The sequence below is a fragment of the Bombina bombina genome, chromosome 4 (assembly GCF_027579735.1).
Source record: "Bombina bombina isolate aBomBom1 chromosome 4, aBomBom1.pri, whole genome shotgun sequence".
NCBI lineage: Eukaryota > Metazoa > Chordata > Amphibia > Anura > Bombinatoridae > Bombina > Bombina bombina.
The window spans coordinates 414,958,752-414,985,557 of NC_069502.1; the positions used below are offsets into that span (position 1 = coordinate 414,958,752).

Sequence of the window (26,806 nt, forward strand, 5' to 3'; positions counted from 1 at the left end):
CTTTTTTACACATAGGTTGATTATTATCATATCATTATACTGGCAGGGCATTTGCATACTCTTGCGCCCTTGACTCTGAAGTATGTGTTAGAGTTTGAATTGGTTAAATTGTGTAACATAAAGTTACCCCCATCACTGAAGGGTAAATATAAAACACAAATACCCCGCCGTTAGTACTTTGAGGTCTCCGTTAAAACGGCTACTGTATCACTACCGTGTGATAGTATCTAACAATGTTTGTTGTCGGTCAGTAGTACCCGGATGTCAATAATACAAGGGCCGTATATCCTTTATATTAGTCCGTTATTACTTGTTACAATCTAGCGGTCAGGTGTGAGCCCCCCTATCTAATATAATGTGGTTACACTAGATTGAACTAGGATTCTTGTCTATATATAAATAATGACCAACTTAAAGGACTAGAAGTAAATAGCGTTATATTGTCCCCGTATACATTACTAGGTTTGCGTAGTGGTACTGCTATACGAGTAACTAGCTGTTTTTTATTTAAAGACTTCTATTAAATAACTTATTCTATTTTGTAACAGAGCGATACCCACTTAGTGAAAGAAGGGATGTTACACCCTTATGCTATACCGCTAGTGCTAGGTCATTTTTACATAAAATAACTAATGTAAATATAGGCTGCATAGGAGCATGTTAATATATAGCTTCACTTTGACAAGTTAAAAGGCGTCTGTCACTACTGACGCGTTTCGCCCGTACTGGGCTTTCTCAAAGGCAGCGAGCCGCCAAATTTTCAAATATTTATGTGCTGTATTCTCAAGTAGTACCACCCCTTTTGGATTTCGATTGGTTCAGGATTCAGAGGGTGTGTACCTTGGATTGGTTAAGGTGGTATATACCTAATCTGAGGATCTGCAACATAGATTCTACGATTTTCAATTACATTAATAATACTGAGGAGAGAATTATTTGAGATTGTTGAGGCAATCGGGTCTAAACACAGGAATTGTTAGTAGTAACATCAGGTTGGGTAATTTCATTTCTTATTATTATTTCTGTACTTTGGGGAAGCATTGTTTGCAGAGTTTTATTAAATGGAATTATGATCATTATATTTATTATCGTTTCTGTTTGTGTATACTGTGCCCCATTATGTCTAACTTAGGGTTTGAGAATTTTCTTAAATTGTTATATTATATGTTAGAATTGTACTGCCTATACAAGATAGATAAAAGGGTGCCAGAAAAACTATCGGTTACAGAAATAACATGAAATCTCGTGATTATATATGACTTGAATAAATATAGGAGTAAAGTATTCAGGTTAAGTCCTATATTAATAGGGCTATTATTTTACTCGAATCTGATCTAGTATAATTATTAGTAAAGTACTGCTCATTTGAGAGTTACAAAGTCATAACTATTACTAATAGAATGTGAATGTATGTTAAATTATCAATCTAAATTTGATCATATATTATAAATCTATTCACATAGTGTAATGTTTAACAAAGTGCCTAAATGTGCATTATTATAAAAGGAGTATATAACTGAATATTCAACACTCCCTGTGTTTGCGTGATGTGTTGCTTAAGGTATCTGTGTAAAGTAATGAAAACTATGAATAAATAAATATTACTTAAAACGTGGAATTGGAATGGACTGGAGTCAGGGAAAAGGTGAGAAGGGGAGGTGTGAGTTTAGTGATAACAGTGACAAAAGTGACCAAAACAAATATCAAGGTGAGATGAGTGTTGTGTGAGGAGGGGGTAGGGAAAATTGGGTGAATAAGGTGATGATCTGATTCTCAGACCCCAATCAAGTATTAATAGCTCCTAATTGGGTTGAGATGAGGAAATATCCTTGTTGAAGGATGTGTTTGTACAATGATGAACAATTATTACAAATTATTATAGATTCCTTACGTATATCTGGTTTTGAATTTAATTATCTTGGAGAAGTTAATTTTTTTATAAGAATATGTAATAATTATTCTGCTCATTCATTCCCTTTGGAACCACTGTGTTGAGCCTGTAAATCCATTTGGTTTCGGCCTTCAGGAGTGCCGTTTCAAGGTCACCCCCTCTGATTCCTAGGCTTATTTTCTCAATTCCCCAACACCTAAGATCTTGTTTATTGGATTCATGGTGGTTTAAAAAATGGGCTGCTACACTCGTAAGTGTTTTTCCTTTTTCACGGTCACTTGCCGCATTTTTTATATTCCTTAGATGTTCCATTAATCGCGTATGGAGTTTCCGTGTCGTCATACCCACATATAACAAATTGCAGCTACATCTTAGGGCATAGATTACTCCCTCCGTGTTACAACTGATGTATCTCTTGATTATATATCTTGTTCCAAATCTATCAATGAATTCAGTAGTTGGGATCATATATGTGCAAGTACTGCAGTTCTCACATTTATAAGAGCCTGGTCTAAAAGCTGTTGAAGTTTTTTTAGGTTGGAAGTGGCTACTGCTGACCAGATCTCTTATATTTTTACTCCTTCTATATCCAATCAAGGGCCTCTCTCCTATTTGAGATTTTAAATTTGCGTCTGACATCAGTATGTTCCAATGTTTGTTGATGATTTTGACCACTTCCGATGTTTGGTGGTTGTACGTGAGGATAAGTCTTGGAGCTTGTGTATCTTTTTTGTTTTTTTTATGCAATAATTCTCTTCTGTTGGTATGTAGGGCTTTATATCTCGCTTTTTTGATACTCGTTTTGCTGTAACCCCGTTGCACTAGTCTCTCATTTAGCTCTTTGGCTCTAATCTTGAAAATCTCATTGTTCGAGCAGTTACGTCTAATTCTTAAGAATTCACCAACTGGCAGGCTTTTGATGGTTCCTGGTGCATGTGAACTCGTACTATAGAGTAAGCTGTTTGTGGCAGTTTTCTTTCTGTAAAGATCCGTTTCTATATTGCCATGTAGGTCCTTATAGATGGTCACATCCAGGAAATTAATTTTGCTCTGATTTGCCTCATGAGTTAGCTTGATGTTTAGATTATTTGTGTTCAATATTTTCAGGAATTTGAGTAAATCTTCATAATTTCCTTCCCAGATGAAAAATATGTCATCTATGAAGCGGAGCCACAGGGGGATTTTATCAGTATATTCTGTATTCGTATCAGTAAATACATGCTTGGCCTCCCACCACCCTAAAAAAAGGTTCGCATAAGTGGGGGCACAAGCTGTCCCCATGGCTGTACCCCGGGTTTGAATGTAGAATTTACCATCAAATATGAAGAAATTGTAATTCAGTATATATTTTAACAGCTTAATAATCAGCTCATTATGTTCTTCATCTTCCTCTGATTTTTGATCCAGAAAATATTGTACTGCTGTCACTCCATCTTTATGGTTTATTGATGTATATAGTGATTCCACATCTGTGGTTACCAGCCATGTGTTTTCATTGAGATTGATGTTTTCCAGCTTTTGAAGTAATTGCATCGTATCTTGTATGTATGACGGTAATTCCCATACATATTCTCTTAGGCGAAAGTCAACATACTGACTTGCTTTTTCTGTGAGACATCCGATGCCGGCTACAATGGGCCTTCCGGGAGGATTTTTGGGGTTTTTGTGAATCTTAGGTATCAGATAAAATGTTGGTGTTTTTGGATCTGATACTGTTAGAAATTTCTTTTCTTTATCTGTAATAATTCCATGGCCAAATGCTTGATTGATTGTGTGATCATAAATTTTTTTGTATCCCATCATTGGATTATATAGTAGTTTCGTATAACATGTAGTATCTTTAAGTTGTTTGTTAACTTCTTTCAAGTACATGTCTACTGGCCAAATCACTATATTTCCTCCCTTGTCCGCATTGCGTATGATAATCTCTTCCTGTTGTTGGAATTCTTCTAGTGCTTTTCGTTCACTGAAAGTTAGGTTGCTTTGAGTCCCTATTATCTGTAGATCCGTAATTTCCTCACACACCAGTTTGTTAAAAACTTCCAATTGAGGTAAATTGATATTATTCGGAATAAAAGTTGATTTATTTTTTATGTTATTTCTCCAATTGTGAATTGTTTTCTGATTGGATTCTATCAATAAGGCCTCCAAAGTTTGTATACTTTCTATTTCCTCCGTACTCCATTCTTCATTTTGCTTTTTGGTTGCATAGAAGTGTTTGAGAGCTAGTTTCCTTAGATATAGTTGAATATCTTTTACCGTTTCAAATTTGTCGATTTTATTTGTTGGACAGAAAGATAAGCCTTTTGAGAGAACTGAAATATGGTCTTTAGTTAGTGTTATTTTTTCTGATAGATTAATTACATTTAGTTGTTCAATCTTATCTGTGAGAATGGACTCGGGGGTCTCCTCGTTGGTCTCCAATTCCCTTGTTGGCCTACTTGTGTTCGTCCTCGGCCTCTCGCCGGTTTTTTGTTTCTTCCCCTTTCCTCTCCTGGTTCTTCTTCCTTGTCGCCTGAATCTAAAAAATCCTTCCTTTTATTGCGACTGGAGGATCTTGGTGCTAGAGATACTGGGTTTCTAACTGAACAGGATGCTTCATTACTGCTGCTTTCTTCGCCATCTGTGTCAGAGACATCGCTCTGAACTAAAGTAACTTTGGGATTCTTAGTTGGATTTCTGAAGAATCCTCTGTTTCTCCATTTATAGACTTTGTTGTCCCTAAAGTCTTGGATATCTCTGCTAAGCTTATTTTGTTTAGTTGTTTTTAGTTCGGCTTCGTATTTGTCCAATTCTTTTTGAAATGTTTTGTAAAGTTGTTCAAATTCACTGTTATTTTAAAATTTCTTCAGGGCTTCATTTTGTTCTTTAATCTTGTTTTCTAATAGATCGTATTCTGCCTGATCATGTTTCATTAATATTTTCATTAGTTTGTTTGAACATTCTGTTAAGGCATCTTCCCATTCTATAGTAAGTAACTGATCTTTAAATTCGAATGCCGGGAAGAGTTGAATACGTAGACCTCTCGGTATTAACTTTTTTTCAATATACTTTTCAAAAAAGTGGCGATTCCACCAGCTTTTGTCCTGTTTGAACATAGTTTTGTGAGCATCCCTTAATAATCCTTCCAAGGAGGTAGGAAGGACATTAGTAGTTGCAGTGTGATTATCCTCAAATATTTCATTAAGGTCAGCTGTTCTTCTGAGTTGTCTAGCTTGCCTATCCTTATCCCATACTGAATCCATGATTGTTGTAGAGTCTGTGTGCTCAATTGTTTGGAAATTCTGGTTAACCAGACAAACTTGAAGATGCAGGGGAACAATTGTAAACAATGGCACTATTGAGGTGATCCCCACCTATAGTATTGCTCCAAAGTGTATGTCTAAATCTTCTACACTATTATAATAGGAAGTAATGCAGGTGAGTTGGTGCTGTGTCTACTACTTCCCACTTGGATACAGATTGCTTCACTTTGAGTCCTTTTATCTTTGTGTTGTTTGTTCATTTGTATCTTTATTTTATAATATCCATTAAAAGTTATATTTTAATTCTTTCATAATTAGTACTTCCCTTGAGTCTGGGCATAGAGTGCTAGACGTGCATTCTTTCTTGTGGTAAGTGTCTATACTTCCACGTTTTGAACTAGATTCGATTTGTGCACAGCACCAACTCACCTGCATTACTTCCTATTATAATAGTGTAGAAGATTTAGACATACACTTTGGAGCAATACTATAGGTGGGGATCGCCTCAATAGTGCCATTGTTTACAATTGTTCCCCTGCATCTTCAAGTTTGTCTGGTTAACCAGAATTTCCAAACAATTGAGCACACAGACTCTACAACAATCATGGATTCAGTATGGGATAAGGATAGGCAAGCTAGACAACTCAGAAGAACAGCTGACCTTAATGAAATATTTGAGGGTAATCACACTGCAACTACTAATGTCCTTCCTACCTCCTTGGAAGGATTATTAAGGGATGCTCACAAAACTATGTTCAAACAGGACAAAAGCTGGTGGAATCGCCACTTTTTTGAAAAGTATATTGAAAAAAAGTTAATACCGAGAGGTCTACGTATTCAACTCTTCCCGGCATTCGAATTTAAAGATCAGTTACTTACTATAGAATGGGAAGATGCCTTAACAGAATGTTCAAACAAACTAATGAAAATATTAATGAAACATGATCAGGCAGAATACGATCTATTAGAAAACAAGATTAAAGAACAAAATGAAGCCCTGAAGAAATTTGAAAATAACAGTGAATTTGAACAACTTTACAAAACATTTCAAAAAGAATTGGACAAATACGAAGCCGAACTAAAAACAACTAAACAAAATAAGCTTAGCAGAGATATCCAAGACTTTAGGGACAACAAAGTCTATAAATGGAGAAACAGAGGATTCTTCAGAAATCCAACTAAGAATCCCAAAGTTACTTTGGTTAAGAGCGATGTCTCTGACACAGATGGCGAAGAAAGCAGCAGTAATGAAGCATCCTGTTCAGTTAGAAACCCAGTATCTCTAGCACCAAGATCCTCCAGTCACAATAAAAGGAAGGATTTTTTAGATTCAGGCGACAAGGAAGAAGAACCAGGAGAGGAAAGGGGAAGAAACAAAAAACCGGCGAGAGGCCGAGGACGAACACAAGTAGGCCAACAAGGGAATTGGAGACCAACGAGGAGACCCCCGAGTCCATTCTCACAGATAAGATTGAACAACTAAATGTAATTAATCTATCAGAAAAAATAACACTAACTAAAGACCATATTTCAGTTCTCTCAAAAGGCTTATCTTTCTGTCCAACAAATAAAATCGACAAATTTGAAACGGTAAAAGATATTCAACTATATCTAAGGAAACTAGCTCTCAAACACTTCTATGCAACCAAAAAGCAAAATGAAGAATGGAGTACGGAGGAAATAGAAAGTATACAAACTTTGGAGGCCTTATTGGAAGAATCCAATCAGAAAACAATTCACAATTGGAGAAATAACATAAAAAAATAAATCAACTTTTATTCCGAATAATATCAATTTACCTCAATTGGAAGTTTTTAACAAACTGGTGTGTGAGGAAATTACGGATCTACAGATAATAGGGACTCAAAGCAACCTAACTTTCAGTGAACGAAAAGCACTAGAAGAACTCCAACAACAGGAAGAGATTATCATACGCAATGCGGACAAGGGAGGAAATATAGTGATTTGGCCAGTAGACATGTACTTGAAAGAAGTTAACAAACAACTTAAAGATACTACATGTTATACGAAACTACTATATAATCCAATGACGGGATACAAAAAAATTTATGATCACACAATCAATCAAGCATTTGGCCATGGAATTATTACAGATAAAGAAAAGAAATTTCTAACAGTATAAGATCCAAAAACACCAACATTTTATCTGATACCTAAGATTCACAAAAACCCCAAAAATCCTCCCGGAAGGCCCATTGTAGCCGGCATCGGATGTCTCACAGAAAAAGCAAGTCAGTATGTTGACTTTCGCCTAAGAGAATATGTATGGGAATTACCGTCATACATACAAGATACGATGCAATTACTTCAAAAGCTGGAAAACATCAATCTCAATGAAAACACATGGCTGGTAACCACAGATGTGGAATCACTATATACATCAATAAACCATAAAGATGGAGTGACAGCAGTACAATATTTTCTGGATCAAAAATCAGAGGAAGATGAAGAACATAATGAGCTGATTATTAAGCTGTTAAAATATATACTGAATTACAATTTCTTCATATTTGACGGTAAATTCTACCTTCAAACCCGGGGTACAGCCATGGGGACAGCTTGTGCCCCCACTTATGCGAACCTTTTTTTAGGGTGGTGGGAGGCCAAGCATGTATTTACTGATACAAATACAGAATATACTGATAAAATCCCCCTGTGACTCCGCTTCATAGATGACATATTTTTCATCTGGGAAGGAAACTATGAAGATTTACTCAAATTCCTGAAAATATTGAACACAAATAATCTAAACATCAAGCTAACTTATGAGGCAAATCAGAGCAAAATTAATTTCCTGGATGTGACCATCTATAAGGACCTACATGGCAATATAGAAACGGATCTTTACAGAAAGAAAACTGCCACAAACAGCTTACTCTATAGTACGAGTTCACATGCACCAGGAACCATCAAAAGCCTGCCAGTTGGTGAATTCTTAAGAATTAGACGTAACTGCTCGAAAAATGAGATTTTCAAGATTAGAGCCAAAGAGCTAACTGAGAGACTAGTGCAACGGGGTTACAGCAAAACGAGTATCAAAAAAGCGAGATATAAAGCCCTACATACCAACAGAAGAGAATTATTGCATAAAAAACCCAAAAAAGATACACAAGCTCCAAGACTTATCCTCACGTACAACCACCAAACATCGGAAGTGGTCAAAATCATCAACAAACATTGGAACATACTGATGTCAGACGCAAATTTAAAATCTCAAATAGGAGAGAGGCCCTTGATTGGATATAGAAGGAGTAAAAAACTCCAACCTAAAAAAACTTCAACAGCTTTTAGACCAGGCTCTTATAAATGTGAGAACTGCAGTTCTTGCACATATATGATCCCAACTACTGAATTCATTGATAGATTTGGAACAAGATATATAATCAAGAGATACATCAGTTGTAACACGGAGGGAGTAATCTATGCCCTAAGATGTAGCTGCAATTTGTTATTTGTGGGTATGACGACACGGAAACTCCATACGCGATTAATGGAACATCTAAGGAATATAAAAAATGCGGCAAGTGACCGTGAAAAAGGAAAAACACTTACGAGTGTAGCAGCCCATTTTTTAAACCACCATGAATCCAATAAACAAGATCTTAGGTGTTGGGGAATTGAGAAAATAAGCCTAGGAATCAGAGGGGGTGACCTTGAAACGGCACTCCTGAAGGCCGAAACCAAATGGATTTACAGGCTCAACACAGTGTTTCCAAAGGGAATGAATGAGCAGAATAATTATTACATATTCTTATAAAAAATTAACTTCTCCAAGATAATTAAATTCAAAACCAGATATACGTAAGGAATCTATAATAATTTGTAATAATTGTTCATCATTGTGCAAACACATCCTTCAACAAGGATATTTCCTCATCTCAACCCAATTAGGAGCTATTAATACTTGATTGGGGTCTGAGAATCAGATCATCACCTTATTCACCCAATTTTCCCTACCCCCTCCTCACACAACACTCATCTCACCTTGATATTTGTTTTGGTCACTTTTGTCACTGTTATCACTAAACTCACACCTCCCCTTCTCACCTTTTCCCTGACTCCAGTCCATTCCAATTCCACGTTTTAAGTAATATTTATTTATTCATAGTTTTCATTACTTTACACAGATACCTTAAGCAACACATCACGCAAACACAGGGAGTGTTGAATATTCAGTTATATACTCCTTTTATAATAATGCACATTTAGGCACTTTGTTAAACACTATACTATGTGAATAGATTTATAATATATGATCAAATTTAGATTGATAATTTAACATACATTCACATTCTATTAGTAATAGTTATGACTTTGTAACTCTCAAATGAGCAGTACTTTACTAATAATTATACTAGATCAGATTCGAGTAAAATAATAGCCCTATTAATATAGGACTTAACCTGAATACTTTACTCCTATATTTATTCAAGTCATATATAATCACGAGATTTCATGTTATTTCTGTAACCGATAGTTTTTCTTGCACCCTTTTATCTATCTTGTATAGGCAGTACAATTCTAACATATAATATAACAATTTAAGAAAATTCTCAAACCCTAAGTTAGACATAATGGGGCACAGTATACACAAATAGAAACGATAATAAATATAATGATCATAATTCCATTTAATAAAACTCTGCAAACAATACTTCCCCAAAGTACATAAATAATAATAAGAAATGAAATTACCCAACCTGATGTTACTACTAACAATTCCTGTGTTTAGACCCGATTGCCTCAACAATCTCAAATAATTCTCTCCTCAGTATTATTAATGTAATTGAAAATCGTAGAATCTATGTTGCAGATCCTCAGATTAGGTATATACCACCTTAACCAATCCAAGGTACACACCCTCTGAATCCTGAACCAATCGAAATCCAAAAGGGGTGGTACTACTTGAGAATACAGCACATAGATATTTGAAAATTTGGCAGCTCGCTGCCTTTGAGAAAGCCCAGTACGGGCGAAACGCGTCAGTAGTGACAGACGCCTTTTAACTTGTCAAAGTGAAGCTATATATTAACATGCTCCTATGCAGCCTATATTTACATTAGTTATTTTATGTAAAAATGACCTAGCACTAGCGGTATAGCATAAGGGTGCAACATCCCTTCTTTCACTAAGTGGGTATCGCTCTGTTACAAAATAGAATAAGTTATTTAATAGAAGTCTTTAAATAAAAAACAGCTAGTTACTCGTATAACAGTACCACTACGCAAACCTAGTAATGTATACGGGGACAATATAACGCTATTTACTTCTAGTCCTTTAAGTTGGTCATTATTTATATATAGACAAGAATCCTAGTTCAATCTAGTGTAACCACATTATATTAGATAGGGGGGCTCACACCTGACCGCTAGATTGTAACAAGTAATAACGGACTAATATAAAGGATATACGGCCCTTGTATTATTGACATCCGGGTACTACTGACCGACAACAAACATTGTTAGATACTATCACACGGTAGTGATACAGTAGCCGTTTTAACGGAGACCTCAAAGTACTAACGGCGGGGTATTTGTGTTTTATATTTACCCTTCAGTGATGGGGGTAACTTTATGTTACACAATTTAACCAATTCAAACTCTAACACATACTTCAGAGTCAAGGGCGCAAGAGTATGCAAATGCCCTGCCAGTATAATGATATGATAATAATCAACCTATGTGTAAAAAAGTAATAACACTCCGGTACATAATAAGAACACTAAATTTATTAAGTGTGACTTTAACACATAGGAGATGTTGACAAACGCTTGGTAACACAACAATAGTGAATTAACTTCCATATCATATCCTTACGGTTAATATAGAACCCTCATCCGGGTACAAATAACCGGTTACAAATACGTTCAAAAACTTACACAGTAAAGAATTAGGCTAAAATGGCCCCCTTTTTATTTCGTACTAATATGATATGAGAATCATGTTACAATAGAAATCCTTTACAAACTATATATGAGTTGGATAAATACTGTTTAATAAACTCTTGGGCATTCCGAGACTTACGTGAATTAAAAGGTTTTATCAACAATAATAATAAAATGTAACATTGGTAATTTGTGGTCAAGAGAATTAGCAATTTGAACATGTATGTGTAAGTCAATGAACACACTGCTGTTTTTATATAAGCTCTGGTCAATCTATGTGTATAATAATACAAATTCAGGCTGATATAGTGTTTGATAACATCGATTATATCACATATTCGTGTACTTTACACACGATCAGAGGGGACAAACCGCGCATTCTGTCAGTGATTCAGGGTAGCAAACAGATGCATATAATAAACCAACACTCTACTGTGTGCTTAAATAGATAATAGTAAACGTGATTTAAACGGATTTCAGTGCCCAATATATAACCTAAATGTGAACACAGCATATACTGGCAGTGAATCGTAACTGTTTATATATATCACGATTTTAATAATAACACACAGTACCAGTTGATAAATTCTACAAGAAATTATTTCTAAACGATCTATGCATATATACTCTATCATTAGATAGACCTACACTGACATAAAAACTGCTTCGTTTTCATCTGATAATAATCCTGGATACATAAGGAATATTAGTATCCTTATCTCATCACTAGCACTATATCAATTGACCTGTCATTTTATATGTGAACCTTCTGACACAAGTATCAGGGGCGTCTAGTCAGTATTAACCTATTATTCGTTATCTATGTGTAGCAGACCTTCCTACCTGGATATAATAGGATATATTGTACTCGATACTCAATATCATTAAATTGGTGTGACTTCATATATTACATGAGTCTTAATACCAACACTGTATCAGCCAATACACGACTAAGCGAAACTACTATTGGTTGATTATATTTTATCTTATTTGGTACCACACTAGAATCATCTTATTGATTCACTGATATAGTTCAGAGCGATACTACACTTACCCACGTCGCTTTACAGAAGTAATTCTTACTGTGGTAGTTACCCATTTAACTGCCTCTATCACATTAGAGAAATACGCTAGTAGCATTGTCATAGGAGCTTTCATTATTTTCCATTACCATAGTAGTGACACACTATGATACTTACATGACGGCATTTACATAGTACTTGTGTCTACTACTTCCCACTTGGATACAGATTGCTTCACTTTGAGTCCTTTTATCTTTGTGTTGTTTGTTCATTTGTATCTTTATTTTATAATATCCATTAAAAGTTATATTTTAATTCTTTCATAACTAGTACTTCCCTTGAGTCTGGGCGTAGAGTGCTAGACGTGCATTCTTTCTTGTGGTAAGTGTCTATACTTCCACGTTTTGAACTAGATTTGATTTGTGCACAGCACCAACTCACCTGCATTACTTCCTATTATAATAGTGTAGAAGATTTAGACATACACTTTGGAGCAATACTATAGGTGGGGATCGCCTCAATAGTGCCATTGTTTACAATTGTTCCACTGATTTATTGCTGTTGTCTCATTACAATTGCATATTCTCTGAAATATTGATATAAGCTCATCATTAAACATGTTCATTTGGTGTTGTCACAAATTTGCATTCATGAAACAAATATCCAAATGAATGTGCTCCGACATTTAAAGGGACAGTCAACAGCAGAATTTTTTTTATTTAAAAAGAAAGATAATCCCTTTATTACCCATTCCCCAGTTTTGCATAACCAACACTGTTATAGAAATACATGTTTTACCTCTGTGATTACCTTGTATCTATGCCTCTGCAAACTGCCCCCTTATTTCAGTTCTTTTGACAGACCTGCATTTTAGCCAATCAGTGCTCACACCACAACTTTACGTGCATGAGCTCAATGTCATCTATATGAACACATGAACTAATGCCCTCTAGTGTGGAACACAGATAAAATGTACACAAATGATACAAATATATAACAGTAGGATCCTAAAAGTGATCTAGGAAAGACACCTAGATCTATACATGCGTTGGATCTGTACAGGGTGTGTCCTATATCTTAACTAAAATCCAGAGAGTCTCCTCAGTGGAATGTTACGCTAACTCCTTGGAAGACCAATATAGATGCATAATATATGTGTGTAATTAAAAATGAAGATAGCGCAAAGGTTACAAAATTTTAAGAAAATCAATAATAAATGTCCAAAGAAAATCCCCAAATGATCAGCAATAGTCGTCTACGTGTTTCGGTCCTCACCAAGACCTTTCTCAAGACTGATCATCAATTTTGAGAAAGGTCCTGGTGAGGACCGAAATGTGTAGACGACTATTGCTGATACCACGGCCTAGGTTTATGTTATACTGGTAAGCCCAATACTTATTTTTCAGATACTAGTAGCATTATTGCACTATGTATTTTATCTTTTATAGGAGATAGATACACACCACTTAGAAGATTTTTTTCCACACATTGGAGGATTATCACTAATAAGGCTTTTTTGAGAATCATCACTATTTAAGATTTTTTGATGATAACCATTATCAGGATAATTATCTCTGAAGGATAATCACATAAACTTCCACTTTTCTACTATCCACGTTTGGTTACAATCAGAAATATACTGTATACATATCTGAATATCTTTTTCCACTGATTTTCTTTTTTAAGGTGTATACCAATTTTTATTTTTATATTTTGAATTTTTTGATCAGTTTATTTTTATGGACACAATATATTTTGGAGATTTTTTACTTTGAGACTTTTTCACTTTGAGACTTTATTTTTCATTAAGATGTTATTACATCTTGGGATTTTCTTTGGGCATTTATTATTGTTTTTCTTATGTAATATTTTGTAGCCTATGCTCTATCTCCATTTTTAAATACACACATATATTATGCATCTATATTGGTCTTGCAAGGTGTAAGCCTAAAATTCCACTGAGGAGACTCTCTGGATTTTAGTTAAGATATAGGACACACCCTGTACAGATCCAACACATGTATACATCTAAGTGTCTTTCCTAGATCACTTATAGGATCCTACTGTTATATATTTGTATCATTTGTGTAAATTTTATCTGTGTTCCATTGTTATATATTTACATAGGAGGTCACCCATACCGCTCTTTTAAATAAACAGTATTTTAGTCTAATTTATTTTAGTTCATTGTCTTATAGATCCCACCCTTAGCTTTTTAACTCCTATATTAGGAGCTAGAATAGCGCTTTTCCAATCGCTTTTATTTTTTGATATCTATATGAGATCTGGTTGAGAGATCTTGCTTTTGGGAGGAGCTTGTGGATATCTATTTGCCTGCATTCAGATTAGAGGCAGTCTTCAAGGTCCAAGAAATTAGCATATGAACTTCCTAAGTTTAGCTTTCAACTAAGAATACCAAGAGAACAAAGCAAAATTAGTGATAAAAGTAAATTCGAAAGTTGTTTAAAATTACATTAAATCATGAAAGTTTTCTTTGGACTTGACTGTACCTTTTAAGAAAATATAAATACTGACAAAATTAATCAGTAGTCATTCTATACTCTAGGTCTGTAGCAATAAAATCATTTAGATAAAATTATTCCAGTGTTTAAAGATGTGACTGTTAGGGGTCGATTTATCAAGCTACGCCCCTGTCCGCTGCAGCTTACCTCTGGAGGGCTGAATTCCGCTGCTGGAATTGCTATTTTGTGATCTTGTGCAACACCACTCCCTACCTGTGCACAGCCAATCACATACAGGCAAGAGCTGTCAATCTCCCCGGTCAGACAAGACTTGTGAGAACCTGTAGTCATGGGGGGGGGGCGAAGGCTGGCAAAGCATTTGATAAATCGATCCCTTAGTGTTCACATTCAATAGAATACAACATTCCCTTCTTTTGGGGATAAGCAATATGACACTCCATATGTTTGTAGCAAGGAAAAAGGAAAGCGGATAAGGGATATGTAGATTTCTGTCAGTCCAGTAAACAGTTTAGAGTCAATCACAATGCTTTATAAATATTTATCAAGTCATTTTTCTAAAACATTCATCAATAAAATCTATTTTCAAAGATAAATAATTTGATAAACTTGTCTATTGGATTCTGATAGACCCATTCAACAGTTAATAAAATATGTCTCTTTAAAAGCCAGTAGAAGATGCTAAAGAGCAATGTTGAAAGTATTTCAATTATTTTTTCATGACAGTTTTTCCATTTAGATTAAATTTAATAATAAATATGGGTTTTAGTTGCTTTAAAATGATGTATGTTTTTTGTCTCACAGCTTGTGTGTACACCTCAATACTGGAGAATATACATATTCCTTACAATGTTGCTGCTTTTTGCTGTATCATACATCACTGAGGTATTTCCTTTCTTTATTTAACAAGTTTTTATGATGGTGTACAATTTACTGTTAACACTATGAACACTAAAGTAACTAGGTAATTGTTATAGGGCTCTAAAAATATTTTTTTATATGTTCATACTTTATATCGGCAGTAAAACAATGAATTGTACAAGATCTACATACAAAATAATTGTTGTAAAAACATTTAGGGCCAGATTAAGAGAGGAGTGCAAACATTTTCGTGTGAGTGACATGGGGTCTTTGCGTTCGTCTGTGCACAAGTTAAATTGCGCTGATATTACAAGTGGGAAATAAATGTGATCACTTGAGCTAAATTGAAGTTAACGCTTGTTAGGTTAGCGCAATAAAGTGTTATAGTATGTATGTACTGTGAATCTTTCACATTCCAATGTTCTGCACATAGCAGAATATGTTCTATGTATTTAAAAATAGAAATACCTATATATATATATATTTATACCTATATAGGTATAAATATATGTTAGTAAAATACCATCAGATATGTGTAGAAATGTGTATTTATGAATAAATAGAAGATATTCTTGTATGTGAAGAACATTGGAATGTGAAATATTCATATTTCATGTTGGGTTAGCGCACATACGAATATGTGATTGAGTTTGCGTGCGAGTAGGGTGTTTTTTCCACTTGTTTTCTCCGTTGACTTTTATGGGTGAATAGGTTATCTCATGAGCATTTTGCATGTGCCGGGTTAGTGCAAGAGCGATAACTTTTTACTTTCATCTCATAATAGGAGCGCAACCCGACCCATGCAAAAACTTTAATTCTAGAGCAATTAGAGCTCCAATCATAACCTGGCCCTTAAACTATTATTTGTTAGCAGACATTTTTGAAAATAAGTTGCAAGTCTTGATGAGTATGTTTATTTTACCTACGTTGATTGTGGCCAGTTGGGACTATCCTTAGTTGAGTTTAGGTACTACTTTAAGTAATCAATGTGTAGTATGTTGCCTGTTCAGACAACTTAAAGTATACTTAAGTACAGTACAGTATCTAGATTTTTTGTAGTGGATCATGCACAAATTTACAGCAAAAGCAATTAAAATAATGACTGAAGACAACCTTTAAATAGTATCATACGATTCATTTTTTATCAAAAGGTATTAATTGTGTTTTTATTTGTATTTAAAATAGTGTGTAAATATGTTATGTTATGATTTTGTTACCTATTAATTATCTACTGCTTAGTTGAAGCCCACACAGTCAATATAAAGCTCATTTAGTTGTACTGAAGTATGCTCCTGAACTTCCAGTAATGCAGATGTAAACAGTTATTTCCTTCTTAATAGAAATTATATAAACTGTTGCACCACCCTATTCCAATGTTATATGATTACCACATATATAACCTAAATGTATATAGCATATCACCATAACATCAGTAATATGTGATTGAAAATACGGACGTTGAGAATAAAGTCATAAGGAATGTATTGTGGACTCTAAATATATAATGATCTATGTGTCAAAAACCACTATGTATATTGTCCACATGCCCAATACATGGGGATATAATCCTATAACACAGACCTTATAGTGGAAGACTGACCTACAAATGATTGGAACTTCAAAAAGTTCGACTGTCTGTTGACAATTATCCAATGATAATGTGACTGCTTAGTCTTCCCAATGAATTTCTTAAAATTCCACAAAACGCTGATTCCTTTATTTGTAGGGCTAAAGCTTTGTGTAGGGGGAGGTTCCCTGTAGTACATCTCCCAAAGGGATTTTGTGAAAATAGAAGAAAAAACACAAGCGCCCAAACGGACCTCTAAGAGTAAAAGTTTTAATGGACATGTAAAAAAGCGCAAAATAAAAATGCACGTACAAGATTTAAAATCACAATTGCAGTTAGTGATAATATCACCGTATATACACCTCAGCTGGTAAATATTTGTGTTGAACCTTGGAATGCTCCTGCTTTTCTCCTAAAATGATCACCGGTCCAGTGAGGAGGTCTGTCACAGGGCTAGTTCAGATGTACCGTCCCAGGGGGGGAGGAAACGAGTCACTGTAACAAAGCCAGGCGGACGGTACATCTGAACTAGCAATTGTGATTTTAAATCTTGTACGTGCATTTTTTTTTTTGCGCTTTTTTACTTGTCAATTAAAACTTTTACTCTTAGAGGTCCGTTTGGGTGCTTGTGTTTTTTCTTCAATTTCATTCTTAATACAAGGAGAGTCCTCGGCTTCATTCCTTACTGTTGGGAAATACTGAACCTGGCCACCAGGAGGAGGCAAAGACACCCCAGCCAAAGGCTTAAATACCTCCCCCACTTCCCCTATCCCCCAGTCATTCTTTGCTTTTCATCACAGGTGGATGGCAGAGAAGTGTCAGAAGATTTCGGAGTTGTTACTCAGAAGGGATATATGCCTTTTGTTATGGAACTGGAGTTTTAAGTAGTCTTGTCAGCCTCTCAGTGAGAGCATTGATGAAAGTTAGAGTCTGGAGATGCAGAGAGAGTCTTTCTGCAAACCCATCCAGACTACCTGCTAACAGCTCCCTAAGCAACCAGTGTTGATGAGTTTCACTGTTTGTTTTCTTCACTCAAGTCCATGTCAGGAGCACTGCTACAAGACTGTCACACTTGAGAGACTGTGTTTCTGTTCCAAAGCATGGATTCTGGTAAGATCGTTTAAATTTTTACTTATGTTGAAAACGCTGAAGACAGGGTCACAGTGTGACTCCTTTTATCTTTATAGAATAATGGGTTAATATCTCCGGAGGGAGGTTATTGAACAGTAGGGGTTAATCAAATGTGTTTCTATGATTTATGCTGTTTATGTGAGATTTATTATTGGGCTCATAGACTGTTGTTATGCGGTAACGGAACATACAGATGTTTTACTTTCAATTGGAATGCTGCACAGCTTGATAGCATTGGCACACTTTTTCTCATAGCAAGGGCAGTCCTGCATTGCGCACCACGTGACCGGGTGTGGTCACACTTTTGTTTTCTCTTTCCTGACCGAGCTAACTGTCGGAGAGGTCACTTCTTCTCTGGGTGCCTGGGTCTAAGAAGTGGTGAGTGCCCCAGTCATTGGGGTTATATAGGTGCTGTTTTTGAGAAAAATAAAAATTAATTTATTTGTATCCTACTGTTGTTAGCGCAAGCTATGGAGGATTCGGATATGCTTGAGAATACTCCCTCTATTCCTAATAGTAATACCTGTCTATATTGTGAGGAGGCCTTGGTGTGCCCACCCTCTCAACTATGTTCCATATGCATCAACAAGGTTACTTTGTCTAATAAGGTTAACCCCTTTAGTACAACTGAACCGTCCACCTCTGAGGACTTGGCCGTCCCATGAGGTGCGTACCCATCAATCATCTCCATTGTCTCATGCAGCTTCCTGTAGCACGCCTGATCCTCCATCTGGAGGAAGCCTTTTATCATCAGACTTTACCGCACAGTTAAAGACGGCAGAGTCTGAGGCCCTTAGTGCTTTACCTTGCCCTGCTAAGCAAGAGTGAAAGGTTAAACATAGCTCTCCGGTCCAGAGAACATCTAATGATTTACTTGATTTGTCTGCTTTTCAGGTATCCCAGGATGGCTCACACTCTGAGTCTTCAGAGGGTGAAATTTCTGGGGTTCCGTCCCTAAGGTGGATGGTGCTATCTTCACATTAGCTAAGCATACTACTATCCCTCTTGAGGATAGCTCGTCTTTCAGAGAGCCGATGGATAAGAAAATGGAAACTTTTCTCAGGAAAATGTTTCAGCATATGGGATATTTATTTCAACTGGAAGTGTTGCCTCGGTTGCTGGAGCTGTGGCCTACTGGTGTGACTCTTTAGCGGAATTGATTGAGGAGAAGGGTCCCCTCGACGTTATCCAGGAAAGAATTAAGGCTTTGAGAATTGCTAATTCTTTTATATGTGATGCAAACATGCAAATTATTCGCCTGAATGCTAAAATCTCTGGTTTCTCAGTGCAGACGTGTTGGGCGCTCTAGACTACTTTCCCTTCCCTTTAAGGGAAACATTTTATTTGGTCCAGACATGGACTCCATTATCTCCACAGTTAGTGGGGGCAAGGGTGCCTTCCTACTGCAGGATAAAAAGAACAAAGCTAAAGGACAAGGATCTAATTTTTGTTCCTTTTGTTCTGAGAAGTCCCAACGTCAGCAGTCCTCCTCTAAGCCTGAGCAAGCCAAGAGCACTTGGAAGCCGGCTCAATCCTGGAATAAATCTAAGTAGAACAAGAAGCCCGCCGAGAACAAGTTGGTATAAAGGAGTGGCCCCTGGATCAAGTAGGGTGCAGACTGTCGCTGTTTTCAGACTCTTGGTCCAGGGTTGTGCAGGATCCATGGGTCCTGGAGGTCATAGCTCAGGGATACAATATAGGTCTCAAATCTCATCCGCCAAAGGGCAGATTTCTCCTCTCAAGCCTGTCTTTAAAGCAATAAAAGAGGGAAGCCTTTCTGGGGTGCGTGAAAGAGGTTTGGGATACTACTCAAACCTGTTTGTTGTCCCAAAGAAGGAGGGAACTTTCCATCCAATTCTGGACCTAAAATGCTTAAACAAGTTTCTAAATGTCTCTTCTTTCAAGATGGAGACAATAAGGTCCATTCTTCCTCTAGTTCAGGAAGGACAGTTCATGACCACTATAAATTTGAAGGATGCCTACCTTTACGTTCCAATCCTCAGGGACCACTTCCAGTTCCTAAGGTTTGCGTTCCTGGATCAACACTTCCAGTTCAATGCACTTTCGTTTAGTCTAGCTACGGCCCCAAGAATCTTCACAAAGGTTCTGGGAGCTCTCTTGGCTGTCACCAGAACCCAAGGAATAGCAGTAGCTCCATACTTGGATGACATTCTGGTTCAAGCACCATCCTTTCGTCTAGCAGAGGACCATTCAATTTATCTTCTCTCTCTTCTTCGATCACATGGATGGAAGATAAACTTAGAGAAGAATTCTATCATCTCAAGCACCGGGGTAGAATTCCTGGGCACTATAATAGATTCAGTATCCATGAGGATATTTCTAACCGACCAGAGAAGGTGCAAGCTAGCTTCGGCATGTCTTGCTCTCCGGACCTCCTTAAGGCCATCTGTGGCTCAGTGTATAGAGGTAATTGATCTCATGGTGTCCAGCAGGGACATCATTTTCTTTGCCAGGTTCCATCTCAGATCTCTACAGCTGTGCAGAGGACCATTCGGTTTCTTTCGTCTAGCAGAGGACTATTCGGTTTATCTTCTCTCTCTTCTTCAATCACATGGATGGAAGATAAACTTAGAGAAGAGTTCTCTCATCCCAAGCACCAGGGTAAAATTCCTGGGCACTATAATAGATTCAGTATTCATGAGGATATTTCTAACCGACCAGAGAAGGTGCAAGCTAGCTTCGACATGTCTTGCCCTCCGGACCTCCTTAAGGCCATCTGTGGCTCAGTGTATGGAGGGAATTGGTCTCATGGTGTCCAGCATGGACATCATTCCCTTTGCTAGGTTCCGTCTCAGACCTCTACAGCTGTGCATGCTGAGGCAGTGGAATTGCAATCATTCAGGTCTGTCTCAACAGATTTTCTTGGACAACCGATCGAGAAAATCGCTCTCTTGGTGGCTCTGTCCAGATCATCTGTCCTGAGGGACATCCTTGTCAGACCATCCTGGGAGATTGTGACTACAGACACGAGCCAGGGCCTGTGGTTGCAGGAGGAAAGCTCCCTCCCGATCAACATTTTGGAACTTCGAGCAATCTACAATGCTCTGAAGGCTTAGCCTCTTCTGGGTTTGACTCGGTTTATCAGATTCCAATCAGACAATATAACCTTGGTGGCTTACATCAACCATCGGGAAAGAGAAGCTCCCCAGCGATGAGGGAAGTATCTCAGATTCTGGAGTGGGTAGAGGCCCTCAGCTGTTCGCTGTTAGCGATCCACATTCCATGTGTGGACAACTGGGAAGCAGATTTTCTCAGCAGAAAATCTTTTCATCCGGGGGAATGGTCTCTCCATCCCAAAAGGGTTGGCAGAGATATGCTTCAGGTGGGAGACACCGGAGATAGATTTAATGGTGTCTCGGCTCAATACCAAACTACCCAGATATGGGTCGAGGTCCAGGGATCCTCACACGGATCTAATAGATGCATTAGCAGTGACTTGGAGGTTCAATCTAATCTACCTTTTTCCGCCTTTACCACTCCTTCCTCGAGTAGTGGCCTGCATCAAGCAGTAGCAGGCATCAGTGATACTGATTGCTCCATCGTGGCCATGAAGGATGTGATTCGCGGACCTAGTGAGGATGTCATCTTCTCCTCCATGGAGGTTACCTTGTCGCAGGGAACTGCTGAAACAAGGTCCTTTTGTTCATCAAAATCTAGATTCTCTGAGGCTAACTGCGTGGAGATTGAACGCTTAATCCTAGCCATGAGAGGGTTTTCTGAGAGAGTGATTGATACTCTCATTCAAGCTCGTAAGCCAGTTACTCGTCGCATCTATCATGAGGTGTGGAGAACCTACTTATTGTAATGTGAAGAGCGTGGATTTGCTTGGCATAAAGTTAAGGTTTCCAGGATGGTCTGTAGAAGGGTCTTTTGGCCTGTTCCCTGAGGGGACAGATTTTGGCCTTGTCTGTTTTACTGCACAAGAGGCTCTCCGAGCTTTCAGATGTTCAGTCCTTTATTAAGGCTCTGATTAGGATCAGACCTGTGTTCAGATCTTCGGCTCCCCCTTGGCCTCTGAATCTGGTTCTTAAGGTTTTGCAATGGGCTCCGTTTGAGCCTATGCATGAAATCGATATTAAGTTGGAAAGTTTTCCTTCTACTGGCTATTGCTTCAGATTATCTGAGATTGCCGCCTTACAATGTGAGCCTCCTTATCTGGTGTTCCATTCGGATAAGGCGGTCCTACGTACTAAGTTAGGGTTTCTCCCTAAAGTCGTGTCAGACTGCAACATCAATCAGGAGATTGTGGTCCCTTCTTTGTGTCCTAATCCTTCCTCTTCGAAGGAACGTTTACTTCATAATTTGGACGTGGTTCGTGCTTTGAAGTTTTATCTTCAAGCTTCTAAGGATTTTAGACAAGCTTCTTCACTATTTGCGGCATATTCTGGGAAGCGTAAGGGTCAGAAGGTCTCTTAGACTTCCTTATCCTTTTGGTTGAGGAGTCTTATCCGCTTAGCCTATGAGACAGTGGGACATAGACCTCCTCAGAGAATTACGGCTCATTCTACTAGAGCAGTGGCTTCCTCTTGGGCCTTTAAGAACAAGGCCTCTATGGATCAGATTTGTAAGGTGGCCACTTGGTCCTCCTTACACACTTTTTCTAAATTTTACAAGTTTGATGTTTTTGCTTCCGCTGAAGCAGCCTTTGGGAGAAAGGTTTTGCAGGCTGTGGCGCCCTCGAGTTAGCGTCCGCCTCTCTTTTTGTCCCTCCCGTTTTCATTCAGTGTCCTCTAGAGCTTGGGTATAAGTTTCCCAACAGTAAGGAATGAAGCTGTGGACTCTCCTTGTATTAGGAAGGAAAACATAAATTATGCTTACCAGATAATTTCATTTCCTTCTGTACAAGGAGAGTCCACGGCCCCCACACTTGTTCTCCGATGGGTGGCCCCCTAAATTGTAATTTATTTCTGGCACCTTACATACCCTGATATTTCTCCTACTGTTCCTTGTTCCCTCGTCAGAATGACTGGGGGATAGGGGAAGTGGGGGAGGTATTTAAGCCTTTGGCTGGGGTGTCTTTGCCTTCTCCTGGTGGCCAGGTTCAGTATTTCCCAACAGTAAGGAATGAAGCCGTGGACTTTCCTTGTACAGAAGAAAATAAAATTATCTGGTAAGTATAATTTATGTTTTCAAGCTGAAAGTAAATAGTTTGTGCCCAGGCAAAAACTGACATGTGCTAACTTCAGGATTTCAGGGATTGTGATCATGTTAAATTTTTCTCCCCATAGTCTTTAAAGGGAAATATTTTTTATTGTTTAAAAAGATAGATAAATACATTATTACCCATTCCCCAGTTTTGCATAACTAACACAGTTATATTAATATACTTTTTCCCTCTGTAATTACCTTGTATCTAGGCCTCTACAGACTGCCCCCTTATCTCAGTTCTTTTGGAAGACTTGCATTTTAGCCAATCATTGCTGTCCCATAAATAACTCCACAGGAGTGAGCACTATCTTCTCTATACGGCACACATTAACATATTCATTTTTAAACAACACAATACTAATGTGTTAACTTAGCAAGAGTTATTTTCTGCAAATAAATGCTCTAAACAACAATATTTTCATTTGGAATTTGGGAGAAATATTGTTAGTAGTTTATAGCAGCATAGTAGCATAAAACAAAAATGTTCACTTCACTCAATACAAACCTAGAAATAGTAAAGCCAAAGAAACTGATAATTTTGTAGTGGTTTCTTACGCCTAGATTTAGAGTTTTGCGGCCAAAGGGGTGCGTTAGCTACGCGTGCTTTTTTCTGGCCGCACCTTTTAAATACCGCTGGTATTTAGAGTTTACAGAATGGCTGGGTTTTCAGTGCGTTAGGCTCCAAAAAGGGAGCGTAGAGCATAATTTAACGCCACTGCAACTCTCGATACCAGCGGTGCTTACGGACGCGGCCAGCTTCAAAAACGTGCTTGTGCACGATTCCCCCATAGAAAACAATGGGGCTGTTTGAGCTGAAAAAAAACCTAACACCTGCAAAAAAGCCGCGTTCAGCTCCTAACGCAGCCCCATTGTTTCCTATGGGGAAACACTTCCTACGTCTGCACCTAACACTCTAACATGTACCCCGAATCTAAACACCCCTAACCTTACACTTATTAACCCCTAATCTGCCGCCCCCGCTATCGCTGACCCCTGCATATTATTTTTAACCCCTAATCTGCCGCTCCGTACACCCCCGCCACCTACGTTATCCCTATGTACCCCTAATCTGCTGCCCTAACATCGCCGAGCCCTATATTATATTTATTAACCCCTAATCTGCCGCCCCCAACGTCGCCTCCACCTAACTACACTTATTAACCCCTAATCTGCCGACCGGACCTGAGCGCTACTATAATAAATGTATTAACCCCTAATCCGCCTCACTCCCGCCTCAATAACCCTATAATAAATAGTATTAACCCCTAATCTGCCCTCCCTAACATTGCCAACACCTAACTTCAAGTATTAACCCCTAATCTGCCGACAGGAGCTCACCGCTACTCTAATAAATTTATTAACCCCTAAAGCCTAACTTTAACCCTAACACCCCCCTAAATTAAATATAATTTAAATCTAACGAAATAAATTAACTCTTATTAAATAAATTATTCCTATTTAAAGCTAAATACTTACCTGTAAAATAAACCCTAATATAGCTACAATATAACAAATAATTATATTGTAGCTATTTTAGGATTAATATTTATTTTACAGGCAACTTTGTAATTATATTAACCAGGTACAATAGCTATTCAATAGTTAATAACTATTTAATAGTTACCTAGTTAAAATAATTACAAAATTACATGTAAAATAAATCCTAACCTAAGTTACAATTAAACCTAACACTACACTATCAATAAATTAATTAAATAAAATACCTACAATTATCTACAATTAAACCTAACACTACACTATCAATAAATAAATTAAATACAATTCCTACAAGAAGATTGAAGATGCGGCTTGATAGAAGACTTCATCCCGATGATGGACTTCCGACTTCATCCCGATGATGGATTTCTTCAGCCGCCGCTTGGATCCAGACTTCAGCCCGAGGATGGACGTCACTCTTCAGCCCCCCGGCTTGGGCTTGGATCAAGACTTCGGACCCTCTTCTGGACCGATCAGTGAACCCGGCGAGGTGAAGACAAGGTAGGAAGATCTTCAGGGGCTTAGTGTTAGGTTTATTTAAGGGGGGGTTTGGGTTAGATTAGGGGTATGTGGGTGGTGGGTTGTAATGTTGGGGGCGGGTATTGTATGGGTTTTTTTTACAGGCAAAAGAGCTGAATTCTTTGGGGCATGCCCTGCAAAGGGCCCTTTTAAGGGCTGGTAAGGTAAAAGAGCTTTGAACTTTTGTAATTTAGAATAGGGTAGGGCATTTTTTTATTTTGGGGGTCTTTGTTATTTTATTAGGGGGCTTAGAGTAGGTGTAATTAGTTTAAAATTGTTGTAATTTTTTTCTAATGTTTGTAAGTATTTTTTTATTTTTTGTAACTTAGTTCTTTTTTATTTTTTGTACTTTAGTTAGTTTATTTAATTGTGTTTATTTGTAGGAATTGTATTTAATTTATTTATTGATAGTGTAGTGTTAGGTTTAATTGTAGATAATTGTAGGTATTTGATTTAATTAATTTATTGCTAGTGTAGTGTTAGGTTTAATTGTAACTTAGGTTAGGATTTATTTTACAGGTAATTTTGTAATTATTTTAACTAGGTAACTATTAAATAGTTATTAACTATTTAATAGCTATTGTACCTGGTTAAAATAATTACAAAGTTGCCTGTAAAATAAATATTAATCCTAAAATAGCTACAATATAATTATAATTTATATTGTAGCTATATTAGGGTTTATTTTACAGGTAAGTATTTAGCTTTAAATAGGAATAAGTTATTTAATAAGAGTTAATTTATTTTGTTAGAATAAAATTATATTTAACTTAGGGGGGTGTTAGGGTTAGGGTTAGAATTAGCTTTAGGGGTTAAAAAATTTATTAGAGTAGCGGTGAGCTCCGATCGGCAGATTAGGGGTTAATACTTGAAGTTAGGTGTCGGCGATGTTAGGGAGGGCAGATTAGGGGTTAATACTATTTATTATAGGGTTATTGAGGCGGGAGTGAGGCGGATTAGGGGTTAATAACTTTATTATAATAGCAGCGCGGTCCGGTCAGCAGATTAGGGGTTAATAAGTGTAGGTAGGTAGCGGCGACGTTGGGGGCGGCATATTAGGGGTTAATAAATATAATATAGGGGTCGGCGGTGTTAGGGGCAGCAGATTAGGGGTTCATAGGGATAACGTAGGTGGCAGCGGCGTGCGGTCGGCAGATTAGGGGTTAAAAAAATTTAATAGAGGGGCGGCGATGTGGGGGGACCTCGGTTTAGGGGTACATAGGTAGTTTATGGGTGTTAGTGTACTTTAGAGCACAGTAGTTAAGAGCTTTATAAACCGGCGTTAGCCCAGAAAGCTCTTAACTACTGACTTTTTTCTGCGGCTGGAGATTTGTCGTTAGATTTCTAACGCTCACTTCAGCCACGACTCTAAATACCGGCGTTAGAAAGATCCCATTGAAAAGATAGGATACGCAATTGACGTAAGGGGATCTGCGGTATGGAAAAGTCGCGGCTGGAAAGTGAGCGTTAGACCCTTTCCTGACTGACTCTAAATACCAGCGGGCAGTAAAAACCAGCG

At 37.5% G+C, this 26,806-nt stretch overlaps 2 protein-coding genes across 4 annotated transcripts in view; one reads left to right on the forward strand and one right to left on the reverse strand.

Annotated features, from left to right (window-relative positions):
• PLAAT1 (phospholipase A and acyltransferase 1) overlaps positions 1-26,806 on the reverse strand; it is a 717,153-nt gene that overhangs the window by 348,655 nt on the left and 341,692 nt on the right. The gene's annotated exons all lie outside the window — the stretch shown is intronic.
• LOC128656360 (probable cation-transporting ATPase 13A5) overlaps positions 1-26,806 on the forward strand; it is a 252,554-nt gene that overhangs the window by 221,030 nt on the left and 4,718 nt on the right. Inside the window, exon 27 of the mRNA XM_053710220.1 lies at positions 15,348-15,428. Coding sequence (XP_053566195.1) covers positions 15,348-15,427 — 80 coding nt within the window. The 3' untranslated portion in view covers position 15,428. The remainder of the gene's footprint in view (positions 1-15,347; positions 15,429-26,806) is intronic.